Source organism: Macaca fascicularis, chromosome 6, assembly GCF_037993035.2.
Source record: "Macaca fascicularis isolate 582-1 chromosome 6, T2T-MFA8v1.1".
Lineage (NCBI taxonomy): Eukaryota > Metazoa > Chordata > Mammalia > Primates > Cercopithecidae > Macaca > Macaca fascicularis.
In genome coordinates this window covers 55978972-56006005 of record NC_088380.1, presented here as the reverse complement: position 1 = coordinate 56006005, position 27034 = coordinate 55978972, and the positions used below count along the sequence as shown (strand labels likewise).

General features: G+C 38.8%; 2 protein-coding genes across 10 annotated transcripts in view; one reads left to right on the top strand and one right to left on the bottom strand.

The window, feature by feature from the left end:
- The window catches only part of PARP8 (poly(ADP-ribose) polymerase family member 8), a 189851-nt gene extending 168890 nt beyond the window's left edge, over positions 1 to 20961 (bottom strand). For 3 of the 9 annotated variants that reach the window (XM_073993426.1, XM_073993431.1, XM_073993430.1), the window contains exons 1-2: positions 19389 to 19453; positions 18686 to 18740 (exon numbers count right to left, since the gene is read on the bottom strand). Coding sequence is in view for 3 of the 9 variants with exons in the window: in XM_005556869.4 (XP_005556926.2) it covers positions 18686 to 18740; positions 19658 to 19759; positions 19847 to 19955 (266 nt within the window). In the remaining 6 variants the exon portion in view is untranslated. Of the gene's footprint in view, positions 1 to 18685; positions 18741 to 18878; positions 19292 to 19388; positions 19454 to 19657; positions 19760 to 19846; positions 20395 to 20786 lie in introns of those variants that run through there. The other 6 variants (XM_005556871.5, XM_073993429.1, XM_005556870.4 and 3 more) reach the window with 5 other exon arrangements.
- LOC141406992 (uncharacterized) lies at positions 19000 to 22080 on the top strand. Its single transcript, XM_073993432.1, has one exon. It carries the CDS (start codon positions 20021 to 20023, stop codon positions 20417 to 20419), a length of 399 nt encoding a protein of 132 aa, XP_073849533.1. The 5' UTR covers positions 19000 to 20020; the 3' UTR covers positions 20420 to 22080.
- Positions 22081 to 27034: the final 4954 nt, after the last annotated feature.

Below are 27034 nucleotides of genomic sequence, written 5' to 3'. Positions count from 1 at the left end.
CCAGTGGGAGGTAATTGAATCATGGGGCAGGTCTTTTCCCATGCTGTTCTTGTGACAGTAAGGCTCAAGAGGGGAGTTTTCCTGCACAAGCTCTCTTTGCTTGCTGCCATCCATGTAAGACGTGACTTTCTCCTCCTTGCCTTCTGCCATGATTGTGAGGCTTCCCCAGCTACATGGAACTGTAAGTCCAATTAAACCTCTTTCTTTTGTAAATTTCCCAATCGTACATATGTCTTTATCAGCAGCGTGAAAACAGTACTCCAGCTTGGACTACAGAGAGAGACCCTGTGTCTATAAAAATAAAAAATGTTCCTGCTATTCAATACTATATCATATCTTCCTCAGGAGAGTTAATTTGGGAATTGCTAAGTTTATCCCTGACTCTAGGGATGGTAGATGGAATTTACACCTAAAATAATCAGCTTCTGAAAGCTCCCCTCTCTGGAAATGGAAAAGGAAGAACCTCAGGAGTTGTATGCAGCTGCCTTGCAATCCCATGGGAAACAATGCTAGCTCACAGGAAGTCAAAAGCTGACTGTTGAAAAGAAACCAAGCTCTTGAAGACATTGTTAGACCCCGAAACAATCAACCCAGAAACCCATTTACCACTGAATCTAGAGTTAAATAAGCAAGAAAATCCCCTTTTATTTAATAAAGGCTGAGTTGGGTATTCTGTCATTAGTAAATGAAGGCATCCTGACATGTGCAAATGTCAAGACACACAAGCTCTTGTGCAGTTTTCCATGCATGGGGACAGTGCCCTGGTATTCCAGAAATCCTGGCTTACTTATCACCACTCTCTAATCAACTACAAATAACATTTTAAAACTAAATGCAAAGAGAATGATTAGGAATATCATAAAATCTACATTTCTTAAAAAAAAAAAAAAAAAGGAGATTACAGTGAAGTAGTCTCAAGCAACTGTTTTCTAAGTGGGAAGGCTGAAGCAAGAGACCTTAAATCACTTGACCGTCTCCAGAAAACAGAACTGAAGCAGAACCAGAAGTCCCCTGATGGCCCTTCAAGCACACCGCCCACAAAGACACTGTAATCCCTCATACCCCACACGCTACTTCAGGGAAAGGGACAAGAGGCATCTTGTGACACTTCCTAAGCTCCTGGCTTCACAGTAGCCATCCTGATAATTACTTTTTGAAATCCACAGTTAAGTGAGTTATGGAAATCATTCCAGATACTGGTTCACCAGTAACATCAGTTTAGCCCTAAATATTGTCATAAGTTCTATGACAGGCTCATGTGATTTAAGCTGGTGCTCTGTCAAGACTAGACTTAGGCATTTTATCCTTTTTATGACTTTATGTATGTTGAAGAGAACATATGAATATACTTTATATATATGAATATATATAAAACCTTCATTATCACATTATTCTCAATCCAGCATTTTTTCAGCCCCTAATTTGCATGTTAATTCAGCATTCTTACATCTTTACAGATTTTCATCTAAGACTACATTTCTATTGTTTTATATAATCAGCCCCCCTAAGATCAACATGTCTACATTTTTTGGCAAAGACAAAGGCTACTGATTTCAGGACCATTATTTTCCTTTTCCAAAAGCACAAACCCAAACTGAGAAATAAATCAAGAGAAATTCACCTCTTTTCTATGCTAATTTAGGAGTAGAGTCTATATTTCTTTTCAAACCCAAAGAGAATCAGTCATACAATATGAATGTATCTACTTTCGCTTGCTCAGATTGAGATGAAAGATTAATATTTTCAGGCTGGTAGTCAAAACTATTCATTCAAATATTATTTAATAAAATCCAAGAACCAGCTAAAAAGTCACTTAAGCTAATAAACCTTCACTACCAGCCTCATGGGAAATTGTGTACAGTTTTCTACTAGAATAGCCTATAAATGCTTACTGAAAATGTCTAAGTTCATATCTTGGTAACTAACATTTTAATTCAATCTCCAGAATAATATATGCTTCTTTAGTACTAAGATATGAATATTAGAGGCTTTCTTTCTCAAAAGTTCTATGTAGTTATATTTTCACAAATAACCATATAATGTTAAAATTCTTCTGTATGTGGCATAAAACATTTTAATGGAGAAGGTAATGTGTAGGGAGTTTATTAGAATTTGTGTTTATTCTTAGTTTTAAAAACTGCACTGATTACAATATGAAAAAAAACAAAATTATGTTGTATATCTCTTACAGTAGAAGAAAAACAGTAGTTCTAAATTTAGAAAGGAAAAATGAATATACACAGTGAAAACATGTGTCAGTGATGTTAATCAAAGATCAACTATTGCTGAGACCGGCAATATTAAATCCCTGCACAATTGCTCATATTATAATGGAGATTTTAAAAAGAAAATATGATCACATAACATAATGAGAGCAGAAGTCACTCTCATCCTTCATCTTTGTATTCCCAATTCAGGAAGCTGGTATAGTGTCTTCATTATAATTACTATTCAACAAACATTTGTAAAATGAAAGAATAAGGAATGAATGATGAGAAAAATGATAAACATCTACCTCTGTCTCCTGGGAGTTAATTGCACTACTTTCTTTGAAATTTAATTAATCCTCACTGTCCTTGTAAAATAGCCAAAGGGAAAATATATTTACATTGCTCTGAATATTGATGGAATCTACAAAAAGGGTTAAACAACTTCCTCAAAGTAAATAAAATGTTCACAATCCAGCTAGGATAAAAGGATTTAAATCATTTCCTAGGTAGAGGGCTTTCAATTAGAGCCCTTGCTGCATTAACCATGGGAACTCATCTCACTCTCTTCATGATGGAGCCCTGAGTGTTGCTGCTAATCTGTACTCTACCATTCCAATGCTTTTAAGGTTCCTTTTCAGCCCTTCCTCCTCCTAATCCACAAATACGGAGACCAAGGCATTTTTTGGGTGAGTCCTAATTTCAAGCATTCTGTCCTGCCCTCCCCAAATGTACTCACACTTATTAGACCATATGTTCCTATATTAGCTCAGAAAGGGAAAAAAAAACATTAATCACACTTGTATATAAGAGATCATAGAAAAACAATTTACTAACCTGTGAAAATACCATTCATTCTCTGTTCACCTCTGGCCCACAGCTAAGCAATCCGTAGGATATAAATGTACCCTATCTTCACTATTCAGTATTCATAAGGATACTACTTATGAATTGGAAATCTGACACAACATTTACATGACCTAATTTTGAAAATTTAAAATAGTGTAAGGCCCCTAGGCTTAATTTTACAAGGCAAAGATTAAAGGGACACAGGCAAGCATATATTCTCTTTCTATGCTATTGGACACTGGTAATTTTTTTTTTTAACTTAAAATATTTGACACTTAAAATGCCAAACTTCTACATTTCTGCAGTAAAAAGGTAGTTATCATATTGAAGATCATTTCTTTCTCCCCAGGAAGTAGGGTTAATATTAGCACATGAACTGAAAATGTTTCAGTGATTATAAAAAAGTCAAAATGAATTCATTAAAATTTAGCTTGCCAAAATGTTAGTTTCACGTTCTTGGTAGAAGTCCTTTTTATTTATATTCAAATGAAGTGAACAACTTACAAGCAAAGGAAATGGCATCAAATATTTGACACCCTTCCTCCCAAGATGTAGTGATTTATTATATTCAAATGAAGTGAACAATTTACAAGCAAAGGAAACGGCATCAAATATTTGACACCCTTCCTCCCAAGGTGTAGTGATTTACATTTTTTGCTCAGATCTAGGTTTCTCCGCTCAGGAAAAGGGGAGAATGTACCCATATTTGGGAAAACAAGTTTCTAACAGCACAGTTTTGATCAAACAGCAAAACTCTATCCACCTATATATTGCCATCTGCCAATATGACAAATGGTCCCATGTGCAATATTCACACTGCATTGTAGCCAAACCTGTAAGTCAAAGGATATGAAATAATAGTAACCATACATTAAGCACAGAAGAAAACAAAACAAACAAAAAGGTTTTAAATCATCCAAAAGTATGTCTTATTTTGGATGTTCAATATGTTCTTACATTCCCTCAGGTCATTTGTGTCATTATGAACACAATTCTAACAAGCTTGATTATTTTATTTCCATTCACATATTACAAGCAACAAGCTGAAAAAGTAGAATGGGGTGTAGGGAGACAGAAAAACAAAGTAGAGATTAGGGCTTGAAGTGTCCCTGACCAGTTGACAACAACCACATGGAATAATAATAACAAAAAAGGAATGTTACCATCCCTCATGCTAATCCTTTTCATTTTAAATAAACAGGATCTAAAAATAATAATAATGCTTAGAAGTCCTAACCACATCAAGAATGCTTCAGATCAGTGACCCAAGGAACCTTCGAGAATGGATGAAATAGACCCAAAGCTGAATTCACCTAATTTTAGGCCAAAAAAAACCCAAAAAACAAAACAATACCAAAAAAATCTTCAGATACTGGGAGAACAAATCTCAATTGCTCAATTGTATCTCATGAAAACAATTTTTCAAAATAAAACGAGATATTTAAGATTCATTAAGTTCTTGTCATTTAAAATTTTAAGACAAATATTTTCTAATGAAATTACACATATTTGTATGATTCTTCTAGTTATATCCATGGTAATAAATAATCTTTTTAGTTGGAAATAAAACCCACTTGTGCTCTATTATTAGAGAAAATATCTACATAAATTAGTTTTTAAGATAACTAAAGTCTATCTTTTGAATAAAATTTTAACCACTTGCAAAATTTCTAACACACTTAAGGTACTCAGATGCCTTGTCAAGTAGGGTAACAAAAATCATTTTCACCTGTTTGTTTTAATAACAGAGAATCAATTTTATGAAAATCAGGCATGCCCTCAGGTCCTAACAAAGTTATACAAAGCTGAATGGATCTATGCCAAAAACGCCAGATTTTACTTTCTTACTTTAGTCTGATTTTATACTTCTGTCCCCTTTCTTACCACATGACTTCCAGTATCACTTACAGACTAACCCTTAAAAACGGGAAGGCTAAGTTACTAACATTTGGAAGGCTTATGAAAGTGAAGCATACTTATGAGCCAGTAATGTTTTTATTTATGGAATGTATGTGAGCCATACACTTTAGCAAGCTTTGGGGAATGAGAGTTGGGGGAAATCAACTCTTTTATTTGCTAATTGGTATTTCCTTTAAAAGATAGATTTCCTCCAGATTTGAACTGTGTTAATAGTTACTCTAGAAAAATTGGAGATTTATGTGCCTATATTTTATGTTGTAAATAGACACACACCCAGAGACACTGAGAGAGACAGACAGTAAACAGAGGAGCACTAACCACAAACAGTTTACAAATGACCTTTGTGCTCATTCACCCGTCTGTTCCCCACCTTGCCTTTTATAGCAACTATAGCAACAGCCATGAGAGTCATTGTGGGAGAAAAAAAAAAAAAAAGAAAACTAAAAAAATCCTGGAAGCTTCTAAAGAATGTGAGTAAAGGGGAGGAAGCTGTGAAAAAAAACGAATAAAGGGCACCAGTGGATCCAGAGTGCTGAAGGAGGCAGACTGGCCAGCCAAGCAATGAGTGTCTGGTACCCCAATATCCTCTCTCACAGAATGTGAACAGCTTTCCTTTTATGACACTGTTTAAACTTAATTGAAATTATCAAACAGACACTTTCCTCAAACATATAAATCGTGAGGCAGTTCATTCAGGCTGTCAGTATGTATAAAGTTGCTCCAGCCACCTTTTTCTAATGGCTTCTCTATATCTTTTACATAGAGACAATGAGAGATTTGCTTGGGACAATCTGACCGTAACTTAGAAGTAGGAAATGGGAAGTATTTGTATCTTCTTTGCCTAACTCATATTAGTTACTCAAGTAAGCATTTCTTCCATTATTGCATTTTCTTGATTACAAGTTTTATGTTTTCTCTAAAACATTTATCAGAAGAAACTTCCTAAGCACTATGTAGAAGCCATGATATTTATCTGCCACTGTCAGCAAAAACATGAACTTAGTCCTCAACAGAATATTTCACTTCATTCTAGTGTCACCTCACCTCTGCGTCACCTGCACTGGAGTCACCACTTGCCTGTTGGGTAAAACCAGGATGCACCACTGAAATAAAAAGAGGTCAGACAATACAAGAAAAGCCAGTAGAAATTGCCAAACGTATCAGAATACACACAGGCTTTCCAAGGATATGGGAGAGTAGCCCAAGTGAGAGAGACCTGCCAAGAGAAAGGCACTTGAGCCCACCCTGAAACAGGATTTTTGACTTCACAGAGAAATTATTTAATTTTCAATAACACAATTCAATTAAGGAAAGGGAAATACAAGGCTAAGCAAATAAGAAATGAAGACAAAACCCCAACCTTTCAAATCTAAAGAAAATAATCTGTTTTAAAGAACATGTGAAGATCAGGAACCCAGAACAGGAGAAAGGAAAGGCAGTTAATGCTGGCATCTGATAATAACCAAAATACGGAGTCTGGAGAATCACTGGACTCTAAAAATTATAAAGGTTTAGATTTAAACTTTGTACACTGACGAAAAGAAAACTGCGTGCATTTATATTGATCAATGTACAATACTGCTGCTTTTTAACTTTAGTGTATATGTAGGGTAGATTTTTTTTAAGTGAAAGCAAGTTTATTTAGAAAGTAAAGGAATAAAAAGGTGGCTACTCCATAGGCAGAAAACTAGTGTAGTTTTTAATTAGAAATTGTTGTTCAATAATAGTACATGTTACAAATAAATATTATTTTAAACTGAAAAAACTGTAGACTTTCAAATCAGTTAGGGTGGTCACCCAACAAAAGGGCATTTTTTTCCCCCTTAGTCTCCTTGTTCATGTTACTCACAACAAGCATTGGGCTAATGCTATGAATAATAATAACAAACACTGCCTTCTGTCAGGCCCTGTGCTGAACACTGTCTGAATATGTATAGGAAAGGGTTAACTCAGCAGGCCTTGTTTGCTCAGACTCTGTACATTCCCAAGAAAGGTCTGCCTTTAGGACTGGTCCTTGGCCAGCTCCTGGAGATTGAGCTCTCAGCTCTTAGAAAATTCTACCTGGTAAGAGTAGTTTTGCATGTTTGAGGTCTTGAGCCACAAAATACCAGTTTAATCAGATAGTTTATCTTAACAAATGTGATTTATGGCAAACATAGATCTCTAATCTCCCTTTCTCTCTCATATATCTGTATAGCTATATTTATCTATCCCTATCTATATACCTATCTATATCAAATACGAAGATATGTCTATAGCAATTGTATATACACAGAGAGATAGTATGAAGAGAGACATGGATATTATTCTTCATTTTAGAATGTTATCTTGGCATGTTTAAAAGGAAAAGCTTAAGATGTGTTGCAGCTGCAGTACGTGTGTGTTATATGTATGTGTGAGAGACACACACAAACACATTTCAAACATGTTTTATGTTTAAGCTCAATATTCAAACACAGAAATATAACATCCATTCTTTTTTTTTTTTTTTAATTTATTTATTATTATTATACTTTAAGTTGTAGGGTACATGTGCATAACGTCCATTCTTAATACATTTTATGTAAGTATTGCAGCAGCATTATTAAATATTGTATTTCTATGGTGGTTGAAAATTAGTAGGCAGAGAATTTTTGTAATGGTTCTTAATAATTTTTGTAATAGTAAATAATTTTTGTTTAGTATAGTTTTATAATCTATATATGAATAAAGTTGATATTTCTATTCATATAAAAATGGGATTTACTCTCATGTACTTATCTACATGCTAAAACCATAAGTTATCAATTTTAGTTCTGTGCCAAGGCACTTTTACTGAATAAAAATAATTAGCTAATTTTATATTTTCCTGATTCAAATTTATATGCCTGTGTAATGCACAGGGGTTTTTTTGTTTTTTTGTTTTTAATTTCTGTAAATCAGAATCTTCAGATGTTGAAAAAGTATTTCCCTTAAGATTTAAAAGGTACCTTTGAAATGCAGCATATCCCAAAATGCAACCCTGAGGCTGGCAATGTCAACATTTTTCTGTTTTAAAAAACCTCTTATGAAAACTATTGCCATACTAAATTTTTTACTTGCTGACGACTTACAGCTGGAAAGGATTCTGTACATATAAGACATCAAATATTGAGGATACTGGAAATTTTAAATTAATGGCACAGAAAGTCAACAAAGGAAGTTCATATGAAATCAAACCAGTAATATGATTACAAAAAAGTTAAAAATTTTTCTTGGCCCCAGTCTCATCATTTCTGAGCCAAATACAATTCTCATTGAAATCACCTAACTGAAACTGAAATTATCATTCTAGGCTGGTTTTCCCGTAAAGATGGACTGCTCCAAAAAGGAGAATCAAGAAAGAATTTGGCTCACAGTGAATTATTAAAACTTTGTCTTAGTTAACTAAAATTAAATCTGACTGTTTTTTTTTTTTTTTTTTTTTTAATTTTTTTTTTTTTTTTTGAGACGGAGTCTCGCTCTGTCACCCAGGCTGGAGTACAGTGGCCGGATCTCAGCTCACTGCAAGCTCTGTCTCCCAGGTTTATGCCATTCTCCTGCCTCAGCCTCCCGAGTAGCTGGGACTACAGGCGCCCGCCACCTCGCCCGGCTAGTTTTTTTGTATTTTGTAGTAGAGACGGGGTTTCACCGTGTTAGCCAGGATGGTCTCGATCTCCTGACCTCGTGATCCGCCCGTCTCGGACTCCCAAAGTGCTGGGATTACAGGCTTGAGCCACCGCGCCCGGCCTAAATCTGACTGTTAACTACAGAAATCATTTCAAATTCTGTGATGATAATAAAGTAATGACTGCTTTTCAGCCTGGAGGAACTTTTTTTTTTTTTTTTTTTTTTTTTTTGTGCTGCATATCTAGCTGTGGTGCATTTTAATGAGAAATGATGACTGCATCACCTTATATCCATGGAGCAGATTTTAGCATTCAGCTTGGGTCTCCCAGTCAACATCTATGAGTCTCTTCTTAAGGAGATCAATGACACAGATACATTAGACTAACAAATGTGATGCCAACAATCAAGAATTCACTCAGTTAAGATTTTCACTCAGTTAAGATTTTGCACATGAGAAACCTAGAATTTACTAGATTCTTGTACTTGCGAGGCTTCACTCATTTCCCTGAATCACAAAAGCTACAGAGTATTTAGATAGAAATACACATACTCTTAACATGAACCATTTTAAATATATGTATTACCGTGTCCACAGGAGTACACTTTAAAGCAGGGACTTCACTCTTCAATCTCTCCAATCATGCGTTACCCAAAGTAGCATGTGGTTCCCTAAAGCTTAACAATTGACATTGCCTTAAAAAAGGGGTTTTCTTCCCGACTAATCAGAAAAATTCTGAGAAACGATTTTAAATCTTTCACTAAACTTCTCATTTGGTCACATGGAGGAAAATGATTTCACCAAATAGATACTCTCATTGATTTTTTAATGTAATTTATCAAAGAAATCAAATATTTAGATAAATTCCAGATTTTCTCCACCATGAGCTTCTCCAAAAGTACATTCCATCATAGACTGCTCACTAAGAAGCTCTACTGCAGTCAGTGACCAAATTTAGGAGGACATAATGACTACTTCTGCTACACAGAATCATTATCCATCTCTAACACTTCCCTATGAGACGGAAGTCGGACTTCTAATCAGGTACCAGAGAAGGCTCTGCCAACTTCAGGGCTTTGATGAATAAGAAAGGTTGAGAGCCCTTATCATAAATGGATTCAGTATAACTGAGTGAGAGAGTGAGAGAACCACAGAAATAAATCCTCATGTAGAAAAGTTAGGGGCATCAAATGCCAAATGCCGGTTAACCAAAGCTTTCTTTGTCATAAAGCAACTTCTATAAAAATTGCTGAAAATAAATTCTTCATGGCTCAGTATGAATCAGTAATTTCCATTTCTATTACACTGTTGTTTACCCAAAAACTATTTTTAATGAATAAGACTCAGAGTTTCCCAAAGTGTTTTCCACAAAACAACTGTTTTGAGATATTTCAGATTTGTAATCAAGTAAGTCTGAAAAACCCAAAATACTTCATTCACCTCTTGGATATGCATAAAGAACACTAACACATAATGTTCTAAAAAGTCAATCATTAAAACTGTTTTATATTGTTTAAGCATTTCCTAGACATATTTGGCTACAAATCTAACATCTACTTTAACAGTTTGGGAAATGCCAACACATAATGTAGGAATACTACTCTGTCATTTAAGAAACTAGAAAATATTTACTATATTCTAGGCAGTTGGCTAGCAGTTGGAGTTCTAGTCTCTAAACAAAATATGGACTTATTTCTGCGACTTTTTTGTTTTAATGTGACATCACTCTTTTAAGCAGCTCTGTGCTTAACAATTTTTTTTTCCTGGTTTGTTTTCCACTTTTGTCTGTATTTTATTCCTTCACAGATGTGAAAGGCTAACAAATATAAACTAGTTACATTAATCAGCCTCTGCCTCAGTTCTACACTCCAAATACAGTATATATTCTATCAACAATGCTTGAATAATAACAACTTGTACTTGTTTTTTAAACAATAAAACAGGCTGGGCACCATAGCTGGCTCATGCCTGTAATCCCAACACTTTGGGAGGCCAAGGCGGGCAGATCACCTGAGGTCACCTGAGTTCAAGACCAACCTGGCCAATATGGTGAATTCCCGCCTCTACTAAAAATACAAAAATATTAGCCAGCTGTGGTGGTACATGCCTGTAATCCCAGTTACTGGAGAGGCTGAGACGTCAGAATCGCTTGAACCCGGGGGGGGGCGGAGGTTGCAGTGAGCCAAGATCGCACCACTGCACTCCAGCCTGGGTAACAAGAGCAAATACTCCATCTCAAAAATAAAATAAACAATAAAACAATGATAAAAACACAAATAACTACAGCACTTCAGAGTTAGTTGACAAATCCACCTTTTCAATCTATATTTCAAAATGTTCAGAAAGACACCATCCTAGGGGAAGTCAACCAGCAGCAACCTCTCTGCTAATTTTTGTACACAGAAATTTGACCTGACTGCACAAAGGTTTCAATAGATGTCTCCCTCTAAAATTAATATTGAATAATTTATCATCTTCCATTTAATATCAAGAGGGTATCAGCCGCAAACGGAAATATCACTCATATGCAAATAAATAACATTCAAGGCTTTTATCGTTGTGGTTATTAATCTGTAATGGATGGACATAAATCTATTTACATTCTCATCCTATCCTCAAATTTTACTATCCTCTCCTCTCATTCTTACTTTGTTCTACTCATATTGTCACTCTATCCTCCTATGCATGAAATGTTATGTATTCTAATCAACAGAGATGCCATTCGTAGGCAAGGAAAAAATACAATGAACTGCTCTTTGTGATAAGAACCATGATCTTGATATCCAAACCAATCATATTATGTGACACAGATGTTATCAATCAATAAAATTTACACAGCTTTTTTTTTTTTTTTTTTTTTGAGACGGAGTCTTGCTCTGCCGCCCAGGCTGGAGTGCAGTGGCCGGATCTCAGCTCACTGCAAGCTCCGCCTCCCGGGTTCACGCCATTCTCCTGCCTCAGCCTCCCAGGTAGTTGGGACTACAGGCGCCCGCCACCGCGCCCGGCTAGTTTTTTTTTTTGTATATTTTAGTAGAGACGGGGTTTCACCGGGTTAGCCAGGATAGTCTCGATCTCCTGACCTCGTGATCCGCCCGTTTCGGCCTCCCAAAGTGCTGGGATTACAGGCTTGAGCCACCGCGCCCGGCCTACACAGCTTTATACTAAATTAATACAAACTGCTGTTGAGTGGACGGTGGATGGTCACTAAGCAAACAGAAGCATGTAGGTATTAGGAAGCATGAGAAACATGTATCAGTGGACAGGGAAGGCAGCCCTCAAAGGCCAAGAATGTAAGTTTTAGGTCTATATGGAAAAAGCTGTGGTCATATTTGAAGGCTTCTGAACAGAGGAATGATTAATTTCATGCTTAAAGAGTTCAGATGTAAATAAACTGGATGGATAAGAAACTCAAAATCAAGAATTTCAAGACACTGGGTTAAGGTGATTGATCTAAGTCAAAGCCAACAGGGCATTGGCTAAATGTTGACATGAGGTGGGATGAAGAGGCATTTCAAAGTAGAGGTTGGTGGAGCTTCAGGAACGAGAAGAGGAAGACTTGACTTGAAATCTGAAACTGTAATCCCCATACCTGGCTCAAAAGATGTGATACTGATTAGGAAAAGGTTGGAGAGAGAAGCTTCTTTTAAAGAGATAATAAGGGATTGTTTTGATGTGCTGGGTTGAGGTGAAAATGACAAATATTCAGGTGGAAGTGTCCAGCATTCAAGTAGGATAACTTGGAACAGAAAGCCCAAATTATGTCACGGTGAAATGAGGATAAGTCTTATTAATAAAAACACACCTAACTAGTCTTTCCTGGGAAACATGAAAGATGGAATTTCAGAAATTTAGAGAATGAAAAAGGAAAGATTACAAGGCAATAAGTTGATTAAAATAGACTAAAATAAACTAATCAGTGGCAGCTATCTTAAAGCAAGCTATATCTTCTACAGCACAATCTACCCAAATGCAAATCTGGGCAGAGAATTACAAAATATTTTTAGGATTGATAAAATTTCAGCTATATGTCTGCTTAAAAATGCTACAGAGAGAAATTATGGGAAATTTAGATGGATTGGCCAAATATTTGCATAAGGATTCCACAGCCAATGTATATACTTTTCCAACTATTATGGTTAGCACTGGGCTTAGGCACTACCTTTGCCAACCAGTAGATTTTCAGTATTGCCCCTGGCAGACATCCCATTAGGAATCTCTCCCCATTCCCAAACATTCCCAACTATTCTAGTCATGCCAATTCAACCAATGTCCCTTAAGCCTTACATAAACATTGACTTACACTGAAATGTATCCTATGACTCTTACTAACTATGACTTACTTAAACACCCAAGCCTCTGTTTTTCCTGCTATAAAATGTGAAGTAGCTGACAAAATGCCTATTTGTATTTTTTGGAAACACGGGATAAGGCAAGGCCAGCAAAGAAAACAGCAGAGACAATGCTTAATAAATATCACTAGTAGGATCACCTTAATCCATGAAGAAAATAGTTTAAATTTTTTAATACAAAAAAACTCAATAAAGGTATACTTATGTGAAATTGGTGGTTATTTTCGGTCAGTGGTTTTAAAACTCAACAATGAAACTGTTTTCAAAAAAAGTTGTTATACGTAACAGAAAAAAGCAGCTGCAATTTTAAAAAAGATATGAAGACCCAGATTCTCGCTCATTCATTCAGCTCGCTTCACACTCCTTCCCCACAGCTACCCCAGTTCCTGAGGCAGGTTCCTAGGGCGCCAAGAAACACACTTTTAAAAAATCAATATTCTGAATATATAATAAGTGATGTAAAAGTATGGTGAGAAAGTCCCCATTGCCAAGAGAAACATGTTAATTAAAAAAAAAAAATCATCACTCTTTTCATTGTGACATCTTGAAGAACACGGAATGGCTTCAACATAACTGTATATGCCAAGATTTCTGGAGTGGGCACGTTTGATCTTCTTTCATAATGAAAATTGACAAACCTTTTTAAGGGGATAGTATTGCTTCTTTATCCTCCCCCTCCTCACCCCTGCACACACATACACTTCTCCTTTCTGGGGAACTCCAAAGAAAACAAAGGCTCTTTAGCAATCAAGTAGATTGTCTCTCTTGATGGCATCCCATGAGTTATGGAATTACACACTGGGGGCCACGTGGATTAGGGCCCCTAGAAAGTTTCCTTGATCACCAGAGTGGTGTCGATTTTTTCAACTGAATTAATTACTCTTGGAGTCCAAACTCTCCAGTGTGCCACAGTTCTCATCATTCCCTAGTATCTGAAATACTGCATTATCTGTCCCCTAAAAGTATTTGAACACGTGACCCAGAGAAGAGGACTTATAACTTGACTAGGCAACTTCTGTCACGCTGGATTCATATGAAATTCCATCACAAAGGCAGGGCGCGGTGGCTCAAGCCTGTAATCTCAGCACTTTGGGAGGCCGAGACGGGCGGATCACGAGGTCAGGAGATCGAGACCATCCTGGCTAACACGGTGAAACCCCCGTCTCTACTAAAAAATACAAAAAATTAGCCGGGCGCGGTGGTGGGCGCCTGTAGTCCCAGCTACTCGGGAGGCTGAGGCAGGAGAATGGCATAAACCCGGGAGGCGGAACTTGCAGTGAGCTGAGATCCGGCCACCGCACTCCAGCCTGGGCGACAGAGCAAGACTCCGTCTCAAAAAAAAAATAAAAGAAATTCCATCACAAGTCACATCACCAGACTGGGGACCCTGAAGTGTTTGAGTATCCACATCTGGTCATTTAGGCTAGGAAATTCCTTCTTGTCTGCCAGATCTATTAGCATTCATTTTGTAAGTCATTCAACACCTACTTACTGAGAAGGAATACTGGACTAGACAGCATGCTAGGGGCTGGGGAAACTGCAATGCATAGGAGAGAATTCCCATCATCAAGAGGCTCACAGTCAAACAGACATAAATACGCAATTACAATATACTGTAACAACATGGTTTTCGAAACACCTAGCAGAATCATACAGACGAAGATGCCAGGAAAGGCTTCTCAGAGAATCTGGCTTAGCAACTATCTCAACAAAGGGAGCTGAGCAGGGATGGGCCAAAGGAGAGGATAGAAAGTAGGTTGTGGGTGAGTTTTCCAGGCAGCATGTGCAAAGGCCCATGAGAAAGAGGAAGGAGCCTGTGCTTTGAGGAATATTCGATTACTATTATCAGTATCACACTTGCTATTTATCTAGACAGAAGCTCCTGAAACAAAAAGGATACACTTCAAAAGATGCCAATATATCCATGACCACACAAAAGAGTGTCTAGTCATATAATAAAGGGTGTGTACATATGCAGGCAACTCACAACATCCTGCCAAATTTAATATTAAATTTCTAATTTCATTATAATTTCTAATAAAACATTAGACTTACTATCATAGAGAGTCATACTCCTTGATTGGGAAACTCTCAATAAACATTCTTTAGTCTCACATATTTTCTAAAGGAAAGAAATTAATGTTATATTGTTGGGTGAAAAAAAAAGTGGTCTCAAAAGAGTATAATACAATTTGGGGATGCATACATATTTTATATGCATATAGATTTATAAAAATCCAAAAGAATAAATTTTAATATGTTAACAGAAGTCATGTATTTTTTACTTTCTTCTTTTTGGCATATCGTTTTTTCTAACTTTTTTCCCCCCCAAAAAATAATTCTTATTTGTGCACTTTTAAAACTTCACAGTAATATTTTCACAATACATTCCTGGCTGAAAGTTCATACTCGGAATGCCAGAGTAGTCCATGGCCAGGCCCACTGGGCTCCCCTTGCTCTCTCCTTGGCTTTGGTAACCACTGGCCCCAGGGACTCAGCCTGCTTTCTTATCCATCCCTCAGTAGCTATCACCATGCAGGTTACCCCTTCTGTTTCTTCTACCACTAACTCCATGTCTGACTGCAAGTGAAAGGAACAGAAGCCCAAACCTTTGGGTTTTAAGGAGTTTATTGCTAATCAGTAAAACAGAAAGAGACAGGAGATAAGCATGACAAAGTATAGAGAAGAAATGACTTTTGCCTAAACTTCCAAATTGTGTACAATTGAAGCCTCTGCTTTATAGTTCTTAGCACACCTCTCAAATAAGAAGGCACTACTGGGAAGGCTCTGAACCTGTGGCAGAACCACTGATAGCTGTGGAGCTATTCCAAGGAGTCTGGGAATTAGGGGGATTATCAAGATCACTGTTAGAATAAATTAATCTTACCATATATATAGCACAAGTTTTCAAGCATATGTAAATGCTACTAATAACTAAATAATTGCACCTTGTTTTTCTTTAAACTGTAACTCTCAAGTATGCTTCTACATAATTTTTTGATGGTAAAGTGTCTGCATGCTCAAAAAACTTGAGAACATTAATGGAGAAGAAGGAGGTCTTGGAAGTGTGACAGAACAGGTTTACATGGAAGCTTCATTTAATTGGCAGAAGTGACTATGGGTCTTCAACTCTCTGAGCTTCAGTTTGCACATCCAAAAGCTAGGATACAATTCCATGAACCTTTCTACCTCAAGTCCACAAGGCAAAATAGCAAGATATTAACTGCCACTCTGATGACCACCAAATAAAAGGACAATTTATTAGGCCACTTGCCAGTATGGACACAATCGCCTCTTGGCATTTCTTATTATCCACAGAAAAATTAAAAGTATACATGTAGAACAAAATGATTGTATTTTTTTTTTTTTGAATAGTAACATGTAAGATCAATATTTGTCTTTAAAAATACCGTGTAACTCGTTCTCGGAAAGTGTCAAAAAGAAAATGGTACAGTACATTTAATCTACAACTTGAATTTAAAAATATCCTTGAAATATGTTCTTAATGGTTAGATGAAACGGTAATTAAATACAAATAGAGATAATCATATACTCTCTCTCCATAAGGCTCCCAACTCCTTCAGTGAAGTCTAGTTCACCTAAAGTGACATTATTAATGCAATATTATAAGTTGATAAGCACATTAAATCAAAATACAGCAAGATTATTTTAAGAGTCTGACTGAAATGTCAGGATGAGAAATAGATTAATAAATATTGGTTTCTAATGTTGGTAATGAAAACAAATATGTTATTTTCAGAAAATAAATGGTCTTCCCCATTATATACAAATTATAAAGGGATTATCTGCAGTTACTACACTGTAACAACTTTTTACATATTGTATTATAGAACAAGCTTTTGAGATGACAAAGCAACACATCAGCAGTTTAATCAATTGTCTTTCTTTTTTAACAGGCTGGTCTACATTAGATTAGATATAAAAGACCCAGGTATACTTGCGCTCAATCTTAGCCAAATGGCTAAGAAACATCCAGGTACATTTAAATCAGTGACAAAAGGAAACACTATCCCTTAATAAAATTACATAAAATAGGAAACATCTCTTACTTTAAGAGCAACCATGGTACTTGTTCCTATGGTGAAAACTGATGTTATCTTGATTAGTTAATTATTCATCCCAACACCTGGCCTTGCTCCCTTTTCCACCTCTAGCTATGTTAACACTAGAGTTCAGTAATTTGCTGATAAAGAATCTTAACTGCAGTATCTAACAGATCTTAGTGATTAAGCATATGACTTACCCTTTGATTGCACAGATAAGTAAACTGAGGCCAAAAGAACTAAGGTATCTTATTAAAAATCAGAAAGCTAGTTAGTTGAAAAGCCCACCTGTCCTTCCTGCCCACATGTCTCACCAGAAAAACAGCAATGGTGAAAAGTCAACTCTGATTTTAATGGGCCACTTTGTGTATTTTAACTGTTAAAATAATGGAAGAGGATATTAGTCATATACGAAGATCCTTTAGATATGATGTGTAGGACCAGCGTTAATTTAATCAACCAGGTCTCCTCTCATTGAATTATTAATTCATAATTACAAAGATGACATTACAGTAAATTAAGAAATACTGTAATTTCATTATCTCCCAAAGAGTATACACTGAAGTTTGGTGATTCACTGTTATATTTTCAACTAGTAAATCAATGTGCCAATTCTGGGGCTTAGGCATATTGTATATACTCGAATGATATTCATTTTAATTAAATTTGTTTTAAGATGTAGAATGTAATACAGATCCTACGTGTTTTTAAAAGTGCACATCAATTTCAAGCTTTTAAAAATGTATGTGCACAAGAAAGCTTCTTTTGCAATATATATGTTTATCAATGTTTCCATTAGCTACGATATATTTTGGAACGTGATCAAACAATATTGAATTTGACGTCAAGTCTTAACAGCAGGGCTGGTCTCAGGAATTCCCTTCTAAGCTATATCTGATACTTCTCATATGTGGCTACTGCTCTTTTAAACTACTGTGTCCCTAAAGGGCTAAAAGGAAGAAAATCCTAACCTAACAAGTTAAGGCAGCAAGGCATAGTATTTGAATGGCTACCTTTCATTTTAACTCTACTTCCTAAATTCAAAATTGGATTTGGGTTTGTTTCAAGTTGTTCACAATTTACTAACGAAATGTGCATCTCTCATTCTTCCCCCAAAAGAAAGAAGTCATCCACTCCAGCTACATATAAGTCTCCAATTTCTTTCTTACAACTAAACGTGAAAACCGAAATACCACTCATTGAAAAAAAAAAAAAAAAATGTGTAGAGAATTGGCAAGCTGCATGTTTATGTGAACCTTCAGAAAACATGGAAACACGCAGCCCCAACTCACCAGGAAAATCAACACTTGTGATCAAACTATTTTGTGACATTTTATGTCTTTTATACATTTCACTTCATATCCAGTATTCCAGTTTTGCACCGGCTTGCCTGTATCAACCCCAAATCGCCTAAGAGTAATCTAGTACTGTAGCAGAACAGTTTCAACGCTCATTGCCTGTGGCGTGGTCTTCCAAACAGCTGAATCAAACATTGATTCCCCTCCCCCCGCTATTTAAAACCGAGGGACGTCAGGCTTCGGTTGTGGGTAAAGAAAAGCCACAATAATCAAACAAACAAGCAACCAAAATACCCGAACACGGAACACGCTAAGAACAAAGGAAACACAAGCATGTGAACAGGAAATGAAGCAACTCTATACACATAAATACCTTCTGGAGCCGCCAACGTAGGTAAAAGTAAAGGTGGAGTCTGAGTATCTGAAATCTGAAACAGAAAGTCCTGTTAAAAGCTACCCATGGAGTGGATTTGTTTTAACCCCGACCATGACTTAGGCCCCCCATTTGGTGGAGTCAGAGGAGGCCTGGCCGGGCGGGAGGCGAGGGCTGGAGGGTGGCGAGGTACCCGCTCTGCGCCGCGTCCCAGGGGATGCGGCGGGTCCCCGACTGGGTGCAGCTGGAGGCCGCCCCCCGCAACAAGTGCCGGGTGCCATGGCAACGGCGGGAATTTCGCGGTCAGGGAGGCCGGAAGCAGCACCCGCCGGGCTCGCGGCAGCGAAAGCAAAATCCGATCTCTCTCCCGGGCGAGCAAAATGGACGAAAGGCGACCCCCAGGAAGGGGCGCTGGGTGCCTTGGGAATCCGAGGAATCCCTTCTCTTTGCCAGTCGGAGGGGACTAGAGGGCGCCGAAGGGGCCGAAGATCGGCCGAGCGCTGCCCCCGGGGGTCCTCGGCGCCGGGCGCAGCTGACCAGCGCAGCGCAGCGCAGCGCAGCGGGCTCCATTCCCGGCAGCCGCCGCTCAGCCCATTGCGCAAACCCGGTGGATCCAACCAACCCCGCTCTGCCGCTGCTGCTGGAACCCAGGAGGCGTGCTTGGAGGCTTCGGGCACTACGCGGGAGTGGAAATACCACGTACTGTCCTTTCGCCTAGACCTCCGCTCGGGCCACGCGGGTTCTGCCCTCAAAGCTGGTGGCTGCCCCAGACTTGGGGGTGGGGGGAGGGGAAGGGGAGAGGCTGGCGCCCCCTCCCCCTTTTAGCTCCCGCGGTCGTTGCAGCAGCTGTTGCCAAATGAACCCCAGAATGGGGACGTGCAACCCTCCACCCCACCCCCAGCCACACACGTCGCGGTCAGAAAACTGGGAAGGGGGCGCTGGGTCCAAGGTTCTGGAAAAGCAAGAACTCACCTGCAAACAGGCAGTCCTTCTCAGCTCTGGACTTCTGGATCACGACGTCGATATCCTTCTGAATTCGCTCTTGCCTTGAACACATCCCCATTAAATAAATCCCTGGAAAAGAAGCAGCCGCTGTTTCCACCCCACCCCACCCCCCTCGCACGCTTCCAGCTTTCGTAAATATTCAGTTAAAAATGAAACCTCTGGCCGAGGCAGGGGCTGAAGGCGAAGTGGTTTCGGAAGTGATCCTGGGTGAGAGAAGAGGAGGAGGTGGAGGAGGAGGAGGAGGAGGGGGAGGTCGGCTTTGCATTCCCAGATGTGACCGCCCAGCTGCTGCTCGCCGCTGCTGGATTCCAATTTCCTCCCCTTCTGACAATGGATGGTGATGACACTGAGTCTCACTTTCTCCCTCCCCCGCCCGGACCAACGGCCGTGGGGGGCCGAGGGTGCAGGAGACGGCCGGAGAGCGATCACCGGCGGGGCGGCGGGCGCCGGCGAGGGGCGAGCCCCGCTCCGGCTCACGCGCGCACACCCCTCACGGCCCGCACGCCGGCCTTCCACACCCGCGCACACTCGCGCCCGCGGGCGGCGGCGGCCGTGCCCAGGCTGCTGCAGCGCCGCCCGCCCGCCGCAGACCCTCCGCGCCCGCCGCCTAGTCACCCGGCCCGGCTGCGGGCCGCCGGGGCTAGCAGAATATCAGCCATCCCGGGCGGGAGCCGCGTCTGCCCACCCCGACCTCCACTCGCGCTGAGAGCTGAGCGGCAGTGTAGGTAGTGAAGACTCCCTGGGGCTCCCAGCCTTCCCTCTCCGCGCCCCTCCCCCCATCACTTTTATGAATTCGACTCCACTTTCTAAAGGAATTACGAGTCATGTGGCAAACCCAAACCGGAGTGGCTGGGAAGGGAAAAGGGGGGAAAAGAAAATCTTGAAAAATTAAAAAAATAGTAAGACGAAAAAATCTTTCCTTGTTGCCACATCACATAACACGGAAAAAGCCTTGAAATTACTCCAGAAGTGCACCCTCCCTTTCCCTCGGTGCCTGAGTCTTTTTCCTCCAGATGGAAGTAGTTCAGCCCCTTTGGGGCGCCGTTTACGAAACACAGCCCCTTTTGAGGGACTTCCGCCTCTTGAAAAGACTCACCAGTTCTCCCTTCCTAGGTGTTTCTGTTCATGAGAAATTGTCAGAATCAACTGGCACGTTCCGGGGTCTTCCTAAAAGATGGAAACCTGTTTGGCTTGATTTTAAAAACCACCTCCTTTGACAGTCAGTGAAGGGAAAGCTACAATCCAGATGCTCAGAAATGAGATACAGATCTGATTCTCACTTTCTGTTCTGCCTAAGGACACCTCAGGCTGACGTAGCTGCCCCACCTCTGTATTGGTTTATGCCCTAGGAGAGGTCTCCAGCAGGCAATTCTCTTGTTGATCTTTTCTCCACTGAGAAGGCTCCCGCCAGTAGACCGTAACTCGTTTAGCTTTGCATTCTCAGTGCCATGTACAGCGCCTGGAATACAGGAGGGTGACCTAAATGTTGGCTGAATGCATGAATGGTCATTTCTTGCAGCCTCTTTTCATTACCCTGTCTCATCAGCTTTCTTATCAGCATAAGGGCCCAAGAATTGCCAAACTGTTTCAGACCCTTAATCAGTTTAGTTCTGATTCTAACCGTGACAACACGTTGTTCAGCACGGTAGGAATGACTGCCATCCCTGAAGGAGTCTTAAGATTTTGTATAATCAAAGATTCTATGTTCTAACTCCTTTATCTTTCAGGAAAGAAATTACAAAATAGTTTCGTTATCCAGCCATATTCACTGTGAGTTATAAAAGGAAACCTTCTTCTGCATTATCGAGATCCACTGCAGCCTTTGATGTAGTAAAGCCGCAGTCACAACAGGCTGTATCTCCTGCTCAGTCCTCTCCTGAAATGCCTCCTGTTTAGAGTAGGACAGATTCAAGCCCTTAGTCCTTCCTGGATATGTTGCTTTGTGTAGGTCCTTTGGCTGCCAAAAACGCTTCCTTCTCTTCCACATCACCACTGAGAATCATGAGTATTTCTTCTTCCATTATGTGCTCTAACTTCTCTAAAAGTCTGAAAGTCTATTAACTCACAAGAATTTATTTTATAGTTATCTAGCCACAAGGTTTGCATCTTCCAAGTAGAACCCTTACTACAAATAAATGTGAAATAGTTTTAAAGCTACCAAATATTTTTTTTTGTCTGGATCAGCTCTTAGTTTACTACTCACTCCTTAAAATAGGCCTTCTTGTGACTTGTCCGATATTTGATTTTTTTTTTAAGCTTCATGGGCTGCCCTGTTTTGGTTAAATAAAGCTAACCTCATCCTGTTCATGCCCTTAAGGTGTGATGTATTTAATAAATATTTTTAAATTTAAAGGAGTAAGATTAAAAAATAAAAACTAACCTATCTAGTATGTATTTCTGCAAGATAAATTTCTTTAATAAAAACTGTACCAGCCTAAATCCTTCCAAGGATCTTCCAGGCTAGATCCTTATGGAATAATTTGCTCAAAGTAAGTCAGCCCATATCCAGGATCCTTTCTTTACCTTGCCCCATCTCCGAATATTTAAGTGTTTATATTACGTGTGGTCAACATACTTCCCTTATCAAAAACTATATGCACCTTTGAGATGAAACCGTCCCTCCTTAAACACTCATGAGCATACAACATACACATGCATTCAGGAACATGGCACATAAGAAACCCTTCACCAATTTGTTAAATAAATAAAATCAATATTCACAGTGAGGGAGAACTCAGGTGGTATCCCAAACTAAATTGAAGATAATAATCTACATGTTGGATGATAGACTACCAAAAAAATTCCACCGGTTTAGAATAATGAGTCTAAGCCAACAGATAGAATTTATTAGCAAAAAACAGAAATTTTTTGCCTATGCCAAAAGACCCAACTGTGGAAGTGTAAGGTAATGGACATGAGGCACTAAGTTCAATAATGTGATATAGGTATTAATAACTAACATTTATCCAGAACTTATTATTAACATGTATGCAGAACTTATCCAGAATTCATTAACATTTATCCAGAACTGCTAGAAACTGTTCTAAAAGCTTTACATATAGTAACTCATTTAATATTCATAATAACTGCATATACTAGCTGTTATTTTTCTCATTTTACAAAAGAGGAAACAGACACAAAGGGATTAATTCATCTAAGATGAAACATGGACTACAAGAAACTCTTTTCTCTCTCCAAATCTTTCAGCAACTGAATTGAACTTAAAGGAATAAATGGGTACAGAAGCCACACTAGGAAGTAAACCGGCCCCGCCAATGGCTGCAGGCCAGGAGTGAAGCCAAGAAGCCCTATGATGGATTCTGAGGAGGGCTGAAGCCTATGGACTCTAAAAATAGCCTCTGCTAGTGGCAGTTATATTTCCCTTTCTTGCATTCAACTTCCTTTCCCAAATGACCCAGCCATTAGTACAGTCTTAAGAAAAGTAAAAGCCTGACTTCTGCCATTCCATGGTTATTAAGAAGAGGATAGGAGGCAGGATTAGCAACGAGGGGAACAGCCTTCTTTGCCAAATGCATAATACTGTCATCAGTGGTAAATGCCCATGGGGGTGCCTACCATCCTTGCTGGGCTGTGGAAACAGCACTGGGACTGTTTGCTTTTGTGGCAGAACCAGTGAAGGAGGGACAGAGTAGGGCCGAGGCATTGCTGTGAGAAGACACCACAAAGAGCCTTTAAATAAGAGTGAGGAAGTGGGATTTCATCTGAGAAAAATGGAGAGCCACTGGAAGGAAGATGATCTGAAAAGTTCTTTCTGATTATTAGTGTGGTATAGCTTCTCCTTATGGTGGTTCTGTAACAGAAAGAATGCCTGCTAAGGACCCAGCTACCTTCTAAGTAGAGGGACTTCTGCAATTCTTTCCTTATAAAGCCGCTAGACTGGCATGGCAGCTCATGCCTGTAATCCCAGCACTTTGGGAGGTTGAGGTGGGAGGGTTGCTTGAGGTCAGGAGTTCAAAACCAGCCTTGGCAACATTAGAAGACCCCTGTCTCTACAAAAAATAAAATGTAGAAAAAATTAGCTGGTCGTGTGGATGAATACTTGTAGTCCTAGCTACTTGGGAGGATCCCTTGAGCACTGGAATTTGAGGCTGGACCACTGCATCTAGTTGAGGTGACAGAGCCAGACCCTGTTTCTTAAAAAAAAAAAAAAAACACTGCCTTTGGAAACTAATCCTATTTTTCTGACCTCATCTGATAGGTCTACTATGAGAAACCAAAGACAAAGTCAACTTTGAATAAACTTGACAAGCTGAAGGAGAATTTTAGGTGATGTATTGTGGAATTTGTCCCACTTTGGTTCTTACCATACCCCTGTTAAGTTACTAAGGTCAAATGTGACAGCACAGCAGTGATGCTGAGATTTTATGGCATCTAACATCTTAACTAAGCTAAGTAATACTAAAGCTACAGCATGAAACCTTAACTCTTCTTTCTAGTTCCAAATTTCACTTTAATTTAGATCCATTTTTCCTATAAAATTTTAATTCCCCTTTCTACCTAGAAGCATCCTAGACCATAATTAGATGAGATGCCTCACTGTGCCATGCAAGCAAACTCATTCTTAGCCTGTACTCACTCATATTAATTCCTTCTTTTGAATACCTCTTTTGCTTTTTCTTGGTACGTAAATACTATATGAATATATTCGCAGTGCAAATGGTTTAAGACATATATTAGAACATAAAGTAAAATGTGAAAATTCTTACCTATCCTGACCCCTAACTCCACTCTTCGTCCCAGAAGTAACTAGTATTAATAATTATGTGGGAATGTCTTGCATTACCACATTCTCATATCTTCACACAGATGTACATATGTTGACAGATTTATACATATAAATTTTAATTTAGGCTGGGCATGGTAGCTCATGCCTGTAATCCCAGCACTTTGGGAGGCCAAAGTGGGTGGATTGCTTGAGGTCAGGAGTGCGAGACCGTCCTGGGCAACATGGTAAAACCTCATTTCTGCTAAAAGTACAAAAATTAGCCGGGTGTGGTGGCATATACCTGTAGTCCCAGCTACTCAGGAGGCTGGGGCATAAGAATCGCTTGAACCCAGGAGGCAGAGGTTGCAGTGAGCCAAGATGGCACCATTGCACTCCAGCCTGGGTGACACAGTGACTCTGTCTCAAAATATAATAATAACTTAATGGCACTACATAATATATATTGTTTTACAACTTGAATTTTTTTTTTTTTTTTTTTTGAGATGGTGTCTTGTTGTGTCACCAGGCTGGAGTGCAGTGTCATGATCTTGGCTCACTGCAACCTCCACCTCCCTGGTTCAAGCAATTCCCTTGCCTCAGCCTCCCAAGTAGCTGGTACTACAGGCGTGCACCACCACACCCAGCTAATTTTTTGTATTTTAGTAGAAACGGGGTTTCACCATGTTGGCCAGGATGGTCTCCATCTCCTGACCTTGTGATCCACCCCACTCAACCTCCCAAAGTGCTGGGCTTACAGGCATGAGCCACTGCGCCTGGCCACAACTTAATTTTTCTACTTGTCTTGAAGAGCTTTCTTTCTTTGTCATGGAAAGAGATCTAGCTCATTCTGTTTAGCCACTGCAGAGAATGATATTGAATGAATGCACTATAATAAGTGTTAACCACACTTCTGCAGTCATGATGGCTTTTGCAAAATGTTTTGTGATTAAAACAATTTACAACAAATGCACAACTTTATGCACAGTGTCAGCAGTTTCTTTGGGAAGTGAATTGACTGGATCACAGGGAGCTGGCAATTTAAAAATTTGATAGATACAAGCAAATTGCTCTCAAAATTACTTTATCATTTTAAACTCCATTGTTTTTGAGAATACCTAATTCCCTACAACATTCGCCAACAGTATATAGAACTTGTCTTTAATTTTTTTTTTTTTTTCCTAACCAGCTAGGTGTAAAGTATTCATCTTGTTTTTATCTGTAGTTCCCTAATTATTAGTAATACTGAGCATTTTGTCAACTCAATTTGTATAGTCTCTGCATGAATGCCTGTCATTTCCTCTATTTTTTAATTGAATTTTTTGTTTGTATTATTTATTTGTAGAAGTTTTTATATATTCTAGATAGCAATTCATTTTCTGTAATAGATACTCTTTAATTACACAAAAACCTTAAATTTTTATTGTTAGAAAATAAAAAATACACTTTGGGAGGCCGAGGCAGGCAAATCACCTGAGTTCAGGAGTTTGAGACCAGCCTGGTCAACATGACAAAACCCCGTCTTTACTAAAAATACAAAAATTAGCTGGGCATGGTGGTATGCCCTTGTAATCCCCAGTTACTCAGGAGGCTGAGGCAGGAGAATCACTTGAATCTGGGAGATGGAGGTTGCAGTGAACCGAGATCACGCCACTGCACTCCAGCCTGGGTGACAGAACGAGACTCCGTCTCAAAAAAAAAAAAAAAAAGAAAAAGAAAAAGAAAAAAATTTAAGCCACCTCCAGACCAAATGCTACCTTCTTCAAAAAAAAATCTGTCTTGATTTTTCCAACTCGCTAATCTTCCCTCATCCCATTTCTAGACTATAAGTTCCTTGCATGCAGGAACTGTTTTTACTGATCTTTGTAACCATGGAAGAGGTTATCATAGAGACTATCTTAACACACTAATAGTCCCCAACTTATGATAGCTCGACTTTAGATTTTATAACTTTACAGTGGTGTGAAAGCAATACACATTCAGTGGAAACCTTACTTCAAGTGCCCACACAATCATTCTGTTTTTCATTTTCAGTACAGTATTCAAAAATTATATGATATATTCAACACTCAATTATAAAATAGGCTTTGTGTTAGATAATTTTGCCCAACTATAGGCAAAGGTAAGTATTTTGAGCACATTTAAGGTAGGCTAGGCTAAACAATGATGCTCAGTACGTTTATATATTAAATGCATTTTCTCCTTTTGATATTTTCAACTTATGAGTTGACTGGGACATGACCCTATCATAAGCTAAGGAGTGTTTGTAATGCACAAGGAGGGGTCTTAGTTATTGTCTTTTATTGCTGTAGTTTCTAAATTCCTTGAGATTTGAATTCTGCCTGCTACTTCTTTGTTTTCACTGCCCCTAAATAGCCCATAGAATAACGTTTAGTAGGTTGGAGTCACACAATATACACGCATTGATTGATTGATTTTATTTTGCACTCACTTTCAAAGTTTCATGTTTTCTTTATAAAAGAGAAGCATTTCCCCAATTATAGGATATTAATTTCATATTATGTAATGAGGTTTTCTCCCAAAACAGATCTAGGTCCAAGTAAGTTTGGAGGAAAATAGATTAAATAAAGTTAAATAAATTTTTCTCTTAATAATTTTAA